General features: G+C 39.1%; 2 protein-coding genes across 2 annotated transcripts; one reads left to right on the top strand and one right to left on the bottom strand.

The window, feature by feature from the left end:
* The first annotated feature begins 1,432 nt into the window (after positions 1 to 1,432).
* Positions 1,433 to 2,240, top strand: LOC138908099 (uncharacterized). Its single transcript, XM_070198739.1, has 2 exons — positions 1,433 to 1,749; positions 1,835 to 2,240. Exons 1-2 carry the CDS (start codon positions 1,433 to 1,435, stop codon positions 2,238 to 2,240), a joined length of 723 nt encoding a protein of 240 aa, XP_070054840.1.
* Positions 2,241 to 5,369: 3,129 nt separating this feature from the next.
* Positions 5,370 to 9,959, bottom strand: LOC104097010 (probable CoA ligase CCL9). Its single transcript, XM_009603510.4, has 4 exons — positions 9,553 to 9,959; positions 8,321 to 9,368; positions 7,218 to 7,321; positions 5,370 to 5,890 (listed from the first exon to the last, which is right to left on the bottom strand). Exons 1-4 carry the CDS (start codon positions 9,751 to 9,753, stop codon positions 5,672 to 5,674), a joined length of 1,572 nt encoding a protein of 523 aa, XP_009601805.1. The 5' UTR covers positions 9,754 to 9,959; the 3' UTR covers positions 5,370 to 5,671.
* Positions 9,960 to 11,731: the final 1,772 nt, after the last annotated feature.

An 11,731-nucleotide genomic window follows, 5' to 3' on the forward strand; every position in this document is an offset into this window, starting at 1 on the left:
GGATGCAACATACCACACTTGAGATCACTGTGTCCCTGCATCTTGCAATGGTTACAGAATTCTGGAATGGTTTCATATTCCACCTTCTAAACTATAGTCTCCTTTTGACCTGCTTCATTGAGGATATCAATCAACACTTCCTTGAGAAGAGGCTTTGTTATATCAATTTCGACTTTGACTTTAGCAGTGGTAGGCCTCGTTTTCGATAGAGTCGCCTTGTCACGAATAATGGGGATACCAATTGGTTCGACAATTCGACAAAGAGCTACCCATTCAAAGAAATGCCACCGTAAATCAGGAAGATTAATCCAAACTGGTGCGATGGTAGTTTCAATCTCTAGCCTGAAATCAGTTTTTCATTTTTGTAGCTTCATTTGCATACCACCAATTTGGATGAAGTCCCTAGCATAGACACATTTGTGATCCTCTTCTAAATCAAAATCGATGAAAACATTCTTCAGATTGTACGCACCTATTTTGATCGCACCTTTTAGCGGAATCGTTCTAATAAACTCAGAACAAATTCTTTCAATGGATGGTCTGGTTCTAGAGAATTTTCCCACAATAGTTAGACGACAAGTCTCTGCCAAAATCCCATGTTCTTCTTTTGTGAAACTGACCACCGCCTTTCTTGATACAATCTCATATGGCATGTGCTTGAAATGGACCTTCTTCTTCGAAATACTGACGACACCTCGAATAACAGATGTATACTTTAGTGGATTATCACCAAGATGTGTATTTTCAGTAATCATGGGGCCTCCGATTTGGTGACGGAACATTTGCGGAGCAGGGGCATTTGGGTGAATCAGTGGGGAAAAAGCAACATATTGCATGTTTGAGGGTTCCGGCGGTGCCGGTGGGGTCTGAGACCTTTCTCGGAGGTGGAATTGGAGAGCATTTACCCTAAGTGACCGTTTGTTGCTGTTAGAATGCAAATGATTAGAAAATAAAAATTAGGGATTTAGCCATTTAGAGTTTCAATAGTACTTTATATACATAGGGGTAAAAGTATAAATACAAAAATTATTAACGGGTTAACAATTTATCCGATAAGAAAATTGAGTAATCCGCCCCCAAACCATTAAGCCATTAATTATGAAATTTTAATCCGTTCACCATCCATTACCCCGCTAATCCGATACCAATAAGCCAATAAGCTATCGGTTCAGTTCGTTTAACGATTTCGGTTCGGTTTTGAACAATCCTAGTTTGAATGGATTTTGTTTGTTTTTCTATAAATTCTCTTTGCCAACTGAACAAGTATTAGACCACCCTCACAAATCTCATGAAGTAGTTGGTCTTTTTGACATTTCCATGTAATGTTTATTTGTTGAAACATTACATGAGACTATTAAGCTATAGTTGGTCTCCAAATATAGCTTGTGTACAGGAGACTAGGTGGGTAGAAGATAAGGCGCGAGATGTAGACATGTTCAAACTATGGTATGCTGGGAGGGTGGGGGGCAGGAACGGGGTAGGTATCTTGATTGATAAGGACCTTCGTGAACTAGTGGTGAAGGTTAGGAGGGTGAATGACAGGCTGATGACTATTAAGCTAGTTGTTGGAGGTTTTACTTTGAACATAATCAGTGTGTACGCACCCCAAGCAGGCTTGGATGAGCAAGTCAAGAGGCCTTTTTGGGAGGATTTGGATGAGATGGTGCGTGGTATCCCGCATACCGAGAAGCTTTTCATAGGAGGAGATTTCAACGGCCACATTGGAGCGACGTCTGGGGGTATGATAATGTGCATGATGGTTTTGGTTTTGGAGATAGAAACGGAGGAGGAGCGTCTCTGCTGGACTTTGCTAGAGCATTTGATTTGGTGATAGCAAACTCGAGTTTCCCGAAGAAGAGGGAGCACTTGATTATTTACTCTGCAGGAAGTCCGATAGAGGTCTTTGCATGGATCGCAAGGTCATCCCGAGTGAGAACCTCTTGACCCTTCCTAGGCTCCTGGTAATGGATCTTGAGATCACGAGGAAGAGGAGAAAGAGAACGATGTATAACCAACATATGATCAAGTGGGGAGCCTTGACGGAAGCTAACGCGCAGGAGTTGGGGGTGAAGCTGTTGACTATGGGGGCTTGGAGGAGTAGTGGGAATGCAAGAGTTATGTGGATCACGACTACGCAGTGCATTAGGGAAGCCGCGAGAAAGGTATTGGCGTCTCAAAGGGTTACTTTGGTGGTCCCAAGGGAGACTGGTGGTGGAATGGAGATGTCCAAGGAAAAGTGAAAATCAAGAAAGCAGTGTATCTGAAGCTAGTGGCAAGTGTAGACGACGAGGAGAAGAGGGCGAATATGGACCATTATAAGTTGGCTAAGATAGAGGCAAAGCTAGCAACTACGGCAGCCAAGACTGCAGCTTTTAGTCGTTTGTATAAGGAACTCGAGGGTCGAGGTGGGGATAAGAGGTTGTTCAGGTTAGCCAAGGCGCGAGAAAGGAAGGCGCGCGACTTGGACCAAATAAATTGCATCAAGGACGAAAAAGGTAGAGTTTTGTTGGATGAAGGGCTTATCCGTCAGAGATGGCAGACTTACTTCCATAGTCTCTTGAATGAGGAGGGGACAAGAGCATTCACTACTAGAAATCCTGTAAAAACCGACTAAAGTTGGTCGCTAATGGCCAATAACCGACCAAAACGCGACCATTTACGTGTGAACAGTATTTTAGGGGTCGGAAAGGAATACCGACCAAAGTTGGTCGGAAATTACCGACCAAAGTTGGTCGATTTTTTCAGACCAAAGTTGGTCGGTATTTTAATTATGTAATCAAAAGATTTACCATCTAGGAATCGAATCGGGGTCTGTACTGTGGCAGGATACTATTCTACCACTAGACCATTGGTGCATTTTATTTTAAGACTGTCTTTTATTTGATTTATACTCTTTAATTGTATTTTCGCACGAAAATAACCGATCAAAGTTGGTCAATTTTTTTAATATTAATTTTTATTTATTTTGGTTGGTTTCTTGAAAAATAAATTTTGCGGGACTCAAAAATAATTTCTCGCATTTTTGCGCCAAAGAAAACCGATGTAAAAAAAATTAAAAAATAAAATATTTTGAAAAACCGACCAACTTTGGTCGGTTTTTTGACCGACCAAAGTTGGTCAGTCGACCTTGGTCGGTTTTTGCCGAATTTCTAGTAGTGATTGTATTGGGTGATTTGGAACTCTCCGGGAGTCGTGACTTTGGGTATTGTAGGCGGATTAGAGTTGATGAAGTTTGGGGGGCTATGTGTAAGATGAGCAGGGGTAAAGCGACCGGGCCGGATGAAATCTTGGTGGAGTTTTGGAAGAGTGCGGGCAAGGCAAGCTTGGAGTGGCTCACTAGGTTATTTAATGTCATTTTTAGAACGAACAAGATGCCCGAAGAGTGGAGGTGGAGCACGATGGTTCCTGTATATAAGAACAATGGTGATATTCAAAATTGCAATAACTATCGGGGTATCAAGCTGCTTAGCCATACTATGAAAGTCTGGGAGAGAGTGATAGAGCTAAGGGTGAGGAGGAGTATGTCTATTTTCGAGAACCAGTTCGGGTTTATGTTGGGGCGTTCGACTACAGAAGCCATCCAACTTGTTAGGAGATTGATAGAGCATTATAGAGAGAGAAAGAAGGACTTGCATATGGTGTTCATCGACTTAGTAAAGGCGTGCGATAAAGTTCTGAGGGGGGTTTTGTGGTGATGTTTGGAGGCTAGAGGTGTACCTGTTACCTACGTTAGGTTGATTAATGACATGTATGATGGAACAAAGACCCGAGTGAGGACGGTGGGTGGGCCTTAGACCATTTTTCGGTTATGATGGGGTTGTATCAGGGGTCTACACTCAGCCCTTTTTTGTTTGCTCTGGCGATGGATGTACTGACGCGCCACATCCAAGGGGAGGTGCCGTGGTGCATGCTATTTGCAGATGATATTGTATTGATTGACGAGACGCGAGATGGCGTGAACGCGCAATTAGAGGTATGGAGGTAGACCCTGGAGTCAAAAGGTTTCAAGTTGAGCAGGATCAAGACAGAATATTTGGAGTGTAAGTTCAGTGGCGAGACTCAAGGAGGGGAAGGGAAGGTGAGGTTGGACTCGCAGGTCATCCCTAGGAGAGGAAGTTTTAAGTACCTTGGGTCTATTATTCAGGGGGATGGGGAGATTGATGAAAATGTCACGCATCGTATTAGGGCAGGATGAATGAAATGAAGACTTGCTTCCAGTGTTTTGTGTGATAAGAAGGTGCCACCGAAACATAAAGGTAAATTTTACAGAGTGGTGGTCAGACCAACGATGTTATATGGGGCTGAGTGTTGGCCAGTCAAGATCGCTCATGTCCAGAAGATGAAGGTAGCAGAGATGAGGATGTTGAGATAGATGTGCGGGCACACCAGGTGAGATAGGATCAGAAATGAGGTTACTCGCGACAAGGTGGGTGTGGCCCCTGTTGGGGATAAGATGCGAGAAGCGCGGCTTAGGTGGTTTGGTCATGTGAGGAGGAGGAGCACAGATGCCCCGGTGAGGAGGTGTGAGAGGTTGACATTGGAGGGCCTACTGAGAGGTAGATGTAGGCGAAAGAAGAGGTGGGGAGAGGTGATTAGGCAAGATATGGTGCAACTTCAGCTGACCGAGGACATGACCCTTGATAGAAAGGTATGGAGGTCGAGTATTATGGTAGTAGAGTAGGTAGTCTAGGGTGTTCATAACAGTAGTATTGGCACGCAGTCTCGCTTTCTGTTGGTAGTAGGTTTTTATGACTAACCGTTATTTTCTTTCATTGATGATCACCTTACTATCTTGTTATTTTTGTTCTGCTTATATATGACTTTTTGGTACTGTCCCTTTTTGTCTATATTTTCATTAATGTGGTGCTTATGCTTTCCTGAGCCGATGGTCTATTGGAAACAACATCTCTATCCTCACAAGGTAGGGGTAAGGTCTGCGTACACACTACCCTCTCCAAACCCCACGGTGTGGGATAATACTGGGTATGTTGTTGTCTCTTTGCCAACTGAACCATAGTAACTCGGAACGAGAGAACCAAATATTTGACGGAAAGTAAGCCAAAAGACAAGGCCAAAAGACAAGGAATCATAAACACCAATTCTCACCCATCGATTGTGGGTTATTCACTTGGTAGATATGATTCGTTTCTTATCAATTCCACTCAATTTTATGAGTAATATAACGGATTTGCAGTAAGATATCCCCCAGTAATTCCTGCTGTTAATAAGCAAATGATTCTTAAGAAATTGATGACAGGTTTGCTGAGTATATGACATGCACTAATGCAAAATCAGAAACATGAACCTGTGAACCACGCCCTGCCCCAAAATCCAGAGCGACGAAAAGAGAGAAATGGGCGAAAACTGAGAGCTCAAACCTACGCGTTGCATACTCATTGTCAAAGGTATTGATATAAATAAAAGAACATTGCAATACTTGATAATCACCTACTTATTTTACATAATAATAGACTAAGAATCTAATATAAAATCCAAAAAATCTAGCCAATATATCCCCTGTTAAGACTCAAGGATGATAACCTTGCGCCATTACTGAAAACCTCAGAGGCATTGATTCTCGTTTCTTGACCAAGTATTTACGTAACTAATAGTGAATATCATACTTTTATTGTTACTATAGGAGAAGGAATATCATTACGCAACAATTTTTCTAAGCTCCGAACTTGGGGACTTTAGCAGTTGAAATCTGTGCGAGGAAGTGCTCTGCAACAAGTCGTCGTTGAATTTTTCCTGTTGCAGTCTTTGGTAGAGAGTCGGTCATGAAAACCTTCTTTGGTACTTTAAAGGCCGCGAGATTCTTCTTACAAAATCTCAGCACCTGTGCCTCATCAATGTTTGACCCTTCTCTTGGAATAACTGCACAGTTTATCTGTCAAACAAGAAAATATTTGATTTAGTCAGCATACAATGAGAATATCGATAAGTGAACTCTATGAAACGTTGATTCTTAATGCAGGGCCGGCAACACCATAAACATCGCGTTATAACAGCGGATGTAACCATGGGTTCCTGGGTTCATCCCCGTACTTTGGGGTTGATATATATGTGCAAATGGAGTAAAATTGATTTTTTTTTTGTTACACGTGAGCTGTTGAATCCCCTTGGTATGAACAAAAATTCAAGTATAGTACTCCCTCCGTCTCATATTAATAGTCGTGGTTACTAAAACTAATGTCTCAAATTATTTGTCATTTTAGAAGTTCAAGACAAAATTGATTATTTTTTTTCTTTTTTACCCTTAGTAATAATTGTTCTTGAAGATGGAGATAACACATAAATAGAATAAATATTCAATGACGAGAGATTATATCTTAAGACATAAATAAGGGTAGAATAGTCCAATCCCTTTCCTAATTAATACTCTCTCTTGTCCACAATAAGTGATTTTTTGGCCCTTTTTTTTGTGGTCCAAAATATGTGATTTTTTCATATTTCAAGAATGAATTAATTATTTTTTTTTCTTTATTGTCCTTGGAGTAAATAGTGTTGGATTATTTATGTGAAGAGATACTAAAGGTTAATATGGTCAATTTTATTGCTAATTAATGTTAAAAAGTGGATTTCTTAATCTGTGTGAAAACAGTCAAAAAATCACTTATTATGGACCTGGGCGAGTATTTCTGAAGGGGCGTGTAAAAAAGAAACACGACACAAAATATGAGACAGAGGGAGTAGTAAAGGGGGTTCAAATATGCTTTAAGTCATAGGTTCAAATTTCAACTATGACATCTTAGATTTTTTTCGAATCTCCTTGTATGAATTTCTAATTCCGCTACCGGTAAGATGTATATTTGGAGACCCACCTTCTTAACTCAGAATCAACAATGTCTATATTCTACATGCGCCATTGCTACTAAGGCTTTAGAGACCATACAAAGCATTTGGAAGGGACAGAGCTAGCTTATGTGTCACAAGGGTCGTTGCTGATATAGCTAGCTTATGTGGTTACCAAAATGCAATTTAATAGCAAGCTCTCTACAGAACGGCACCAAAATAAAAAGAGGGGCTCACGTGGAATGAGATACATGCAAATTAAACAGAGAAATAGACGTCTAACTAATGAAATATATACATGTAACATGTACATATCACCCCCACGTGCAACCATTGCTATTGAAACAAACAAACAAATGGAGATCTCCATTTTTCATTAATGGAAGCCTACCAATTTGACAATATTGGAGTTTATCTCTTACCTCTTCACCATACTTGTCGTCAGGAACTCCGAAAGCAACTGCCTGAGCAACTTCCGGATGAGAAACCAGCACTGCGTCCACTTCAATAGGCGATATTTTCTCCCCTAAGATTATAAGCAGGGAAAAAAACTATCATTGACGAGTAATAGTTCATTCGTTGCTCCAAATATTTTAATACATTTATCTAATTAGCAAAGTTACTTCAACGCTCATAATATTCAACAGATGCTACAATTTTCATAAACTCGACTATCAATTATGACATGACAAGCAATCTCAGAATAAAAAGATTTTGGGTGTCTTCAACTATATTAAAATCCGCCTCCTATTGGACCTCATTAAATTGGAAATTAGGCAGTCATACGCTAGAAACAAAATCACTCAGAAGATTAGGAAATAGTTAGATTAACACGACTTATGCTTTTTACCGTTTTATAAATTTGAATTTTGAGTTGTCACATCTACAAGGCCTTAAAGTCTACTTGCTAAATTAATTACAAGACCATGGACGAGGGAATAACCAAGGATTTGCTTTGAAAAAAGAAGAGAAGAAGTCAATATCATGCACCTAAAAGTGGCCAAACTTACAGCAATAGCAACGGATGAAAAGTTCTACCAACTAAAAGTTACATCTTAACAACAAAATATTTAGGGCGGTGCAAGCCAAGTTTGATCTAATTTTCTCATACTGGGACCACCAAACTTGGCATTAGAGTAAAGATACTAACATGTCATACTTCAGGTCCATATTACATCATCCTACAAAAGCGTGTTCCACCCTTAACTAGCAACAATGAGCATAAGTAAAATTGTTGAGCCAAATTTCTCCGTAAAGCTACTTTTCATGTGATTTGTCATTCTTCCAATGAGGAACAAGGAAAAGTTCCATGATTATTAGTACTTTCACTGTTCCACTTGACGTGATATTAAATTTTTTTAATCTGTTGAAATCTAATGATATAAATCATATTATCTTAACTTCTAATAATTTTATACTCACACAAATTTCTATCTTGAACTTTATGTTAAATCAAATATATTCGCTTAAATAAAATAGGTTAACATAAAATATAAAAGATTGCGAAAGTGTAGAACCAAGTTACCTCCACGGTTGATCAACTCCTTAATTCTGCCAACCAAATGCAAATATCCATCAGAGTCCAAATACCCCACATCACCAGTGTGAAACCAACCAAACTGGAAAGCTGATTTATTAGCCTCAGGATTATTCTTATACCCTTTTGTAACATTTGGACCTCTAATGCAGACCTCTCCCTTAGCATTAGCACCTTGTACCACACCATTCTCATCCAATATAGCCATCTCTTGACCCACGGGTTTCCCAACAGACCCGGGAATATGCGGGCCATCTTCAGGTAACGGGTTCGAAGCCATCAAATGGGTCGCCTCTGTCATCGCATACGCCTCCAAAACAGGAGCCCCGAATGCTTCCTCTAACCGGGCCATCACTGATGGAGCCAGTGCTGCACTGCAACTCCGAATGAACCGGAGCTTCGGGTAATCGGGTTCGGGTTTGCTGAGGTGGCGATCCAAAAGAATCTGGTGAATTGTAGGTACAGCCGTGTACCACGTGGCGTTGTATTTTTTCATGTCTGGCCAGAAAGTTGAAGCAGAAAATCTCCCAGCGGAAGGAAGTGTCACAGATGCTCCGGCTCCGAGTGAACTCAGTAACCCGGCAATTAACCCGTGAACGTGAAATAACGGTAACACGATCACCGTTGAATCCGAGTCACTCAATTTATACACCGATTTGATATTATTCACTGAAGATGCTAAATTTATCTGAGTCAGAGGAACACCTTTTGGTCGGCTCGTGGTGCCTGACGTATGAAGGAAAAGTCCAACATCCGATGGGTCGTTAACGATTTTGGACACCGATTCAAGGTCCGACCCGGAAGGAGCAGGGGAAAAAGTGATATCAGAGTCGGCTTGAGGCAGAGTAGCAGTAATATGACGGATTTTCAGCTTGGAAGCTGCGGTTTGAGCCGCTTCATTTCCTTCATTTCCAGTTAATAAGAGTTTTGACTCTGAATCGGATAAATAGAACTCGAATTCTTCGGCCATGTACGCTGAATTCAGTGGCGCCGCCGTGGCTCGTACTCGAATTACAGCTAGAAACATGATCACGAACTGTAAAAACAAAATTTAAAAGACAATTAGTTTTTAATCGTCTGGTTTGAAAAATTAAATCCTGATTATATCACAAAAGAATTTACATCCTTAACGCTTCTTAAGTCTTTCTTCTGTTGTTCTTTTCAGATTCTGTAAATTTTGCTGAACGTAAAAAGGAAAACAAAGGAAATAGAAATTAGACCTCGACAGTGTTGGGGAATGTGAGGGCAACGACATCGCCGTGCTTAACGCCGGCAGATACAAGTTGAGAAGCAGTACGTTCGACGAGTTCTTGAAGCCGTGCATGAGTAATATCAAACTTTCCAGAAATGGAAATCGCACGATGAGAAGGGAATTTTTCGGCGACATGTTTCAACAATCCAGTGAGTGTCAAACTCGCCATAGCGAATATTTAACACAATCAATAATATAGTACTATATCTTAGAAATCTGGTCACAGAATGAGGAAAACAATTTATAATAATAATCAAACTAAAGAATAGCGGAGAAGGTTGAAATGATTTGAGGAATGGAATGGGTGGTTAAGGTATATATAGAGTGGAGGCGGTGAAGGAAGTGATGTGAAGTATAGAAGTTAGAACGAAGAATCCAATTCCGATTACCAGAAAAACCTTATTTTTAGGTGTAGGTGAGACTGAGGGAGGTGGCATGCCACGTGGCAGTTAGTTTGCCCTTTTTGGGGGAGGACCGGCACACTCCTCAATCCTCTCATCTTAGATTACGTGGCATTTTTTACGCGCTTCCTTTCGTCACTTTCTTCTTGGAATTTATCCTCTAAAATGTGTGTGATTTTTGCTCCCATCAATATACCTTTGCTTCCTATGTAGTCTGGAATTATTAGCAAAAATAAAATAAAAATAAAAATGTAGTCTGGAATTTAGTGTGGGAAGAGAACAAATTGATAAGGAAATCTTTTTATTTAAAAAAAATGCGTATTATAATTGAGGAAAAATAGAGGAGATATGTCCCTTCGAAGTCATCGGATAAAATTGGAATGAGATGATAGAGGAGATCTAACTCGATAACATTGTGCAGTTCAAACGGTAGTAGTTGTCTTTTTGCCATTAAAATTATTCAGTTCTAGTGAATTTCGGAAAGTGTTATGTAACTCAAAACTTGAAATTATTCACAATATTCAATTCTTCACTCTAAAGCGGGTTTTCTTGATTTTCTTCTGCCAACGATATCTTTAGATACTAACTTAGCGATAAATTTTGTTGAAACTTGAAAACTAAAATTGAAGATAAGATAAAAAATTATTTTTGAAAGTTGAAATTGTGTTTGAATATGTCTTTACTTTAAAAGAATTTGAAATTTTGTGAGTAAGAAACTTGAAAAACTAGTCTAAATCACTTTTTGAACTTGAAAAATTCATCTACAAAAACTGCCCAAAAACTAATCAGTTTTTATAACCAAATAATGTTTTCAATTTTTTTTTTTAAAAAGAAAATAACTTATAGCCAAATGGGAGCTAAAAAATTCTATCGTATTCCTACTAATTAAGTTTCAATAAGTATATCATAGTCGAGTTTAAACTCGGAATGACAGAAGCACTAGAAAGAAATTAGTTTATATATAGATTAATTAATTTTTAAATAAACTAAAAATCCTCTACTCCTTCACTTACTAACTCTTAGAGGGGTCAACTTTTTCAAAAAGATTGCTACAAAGTTTATTAGTCGTGGTAAAAGAATAAGAGTTTTTGGTATAAATATAAATTTTATGGCAAAAAAAGTTCTACTAATATTGCTACAATACAAAAAATAAATTGTAATAATAAATATTAATCCTTATCCACGAAACGTATAAAATTTGTAGTTAACTTTTACTTACGTTACTTTTTGCTACGGAAAAAATATCGTGGCTAAAGCAATATTTTTCATATTTAGCTACAATATATTTTGTAATTGTATATGCGTAAAGTTGTAGTGCCTCCTGGGCTATGTTAGGATATTAAGATACAAAAATGGAGGTAAACAAAATATTAACAAATGAATAACTTCTCTCTTTCTCTTTTTAATTTTCTTCTTAATTAATTTTCATTGTTCGCTGTTAATAAAAGTTGGAAGTTGCCGCAGAGGATTGGACAATGTGGGGTCACGTAGGGAGGGGGCTGTGCAGCAATTTGCACCAAAGCAATTGGGTAAAAGGGATTGAAAATTAATAGAAGGTGTAAGGAGAAAAGTCGGTTCAAAGAAAGGCTCTTGTGAAGACCAACTCAAATTTGGCCTCTTACTTCCACCTGCAACTTGGCATTAGAGGAAGAATAGTAAGAAATGCATGCATGCATGCATGCTAAAATCCACCTAAAAAGCCTATCGACTTTAAAGCGGCTTTTAACAAATCTTAAGGGTCATTTT

This window comes from Nicotiana tomentosiformis, chromosome 3 (genome assembly GCF_000390325.3).
Source record: "Nicotiana tomentosiformis chromosome 3, ASM39032v3, whole genome shotgun sequence".
NCBI lineage: Eukaryota > Viridiplantae > Streptophyta > Magnoliopsida > Solanales > Solanaceae > Nicotiana > Nicotiana tomentosiformis.

Bases quoted from the DNA above. Each gene is read 5' to 3' on its own strand.
- LOC104097010 (XM_009603510.4), bottom strand. From the start codon at position 9,753: ATGGCGAGTTTGACACTCACTGGATTGTTGAAACATGTCGCCGAAAAA. The intron at 9,369-9,552 runs GTCTAATTTCTA...TTGTTTTTACAG, and splicing joins CATTCCCCAACACTGTCGAG to TTCGTGATCATGTTTCTAGC. The intron at 5,891-7,217 runs GTAAGAGATAAA...CTTGTTTGACAG, and splicing joins ACGACAAGTATGGTGAAGAG to ATAAACTGTGCAGTTATTCC.
- LOC138908099 (XM_070198739.1), top strand. From the start codon at position 1,433: ATGTTCAAACTATGGTATGCTGGGAGGGTGGGGGGCAGGAACGGGGTA. The intron at 1,750-1,834 runs GTGCATGATGGT...ATTTGGTGATAG, and splicing joins ACGTCTGGGGGTATGATAAT to CAAACTCGAGTTTCCCGAAG.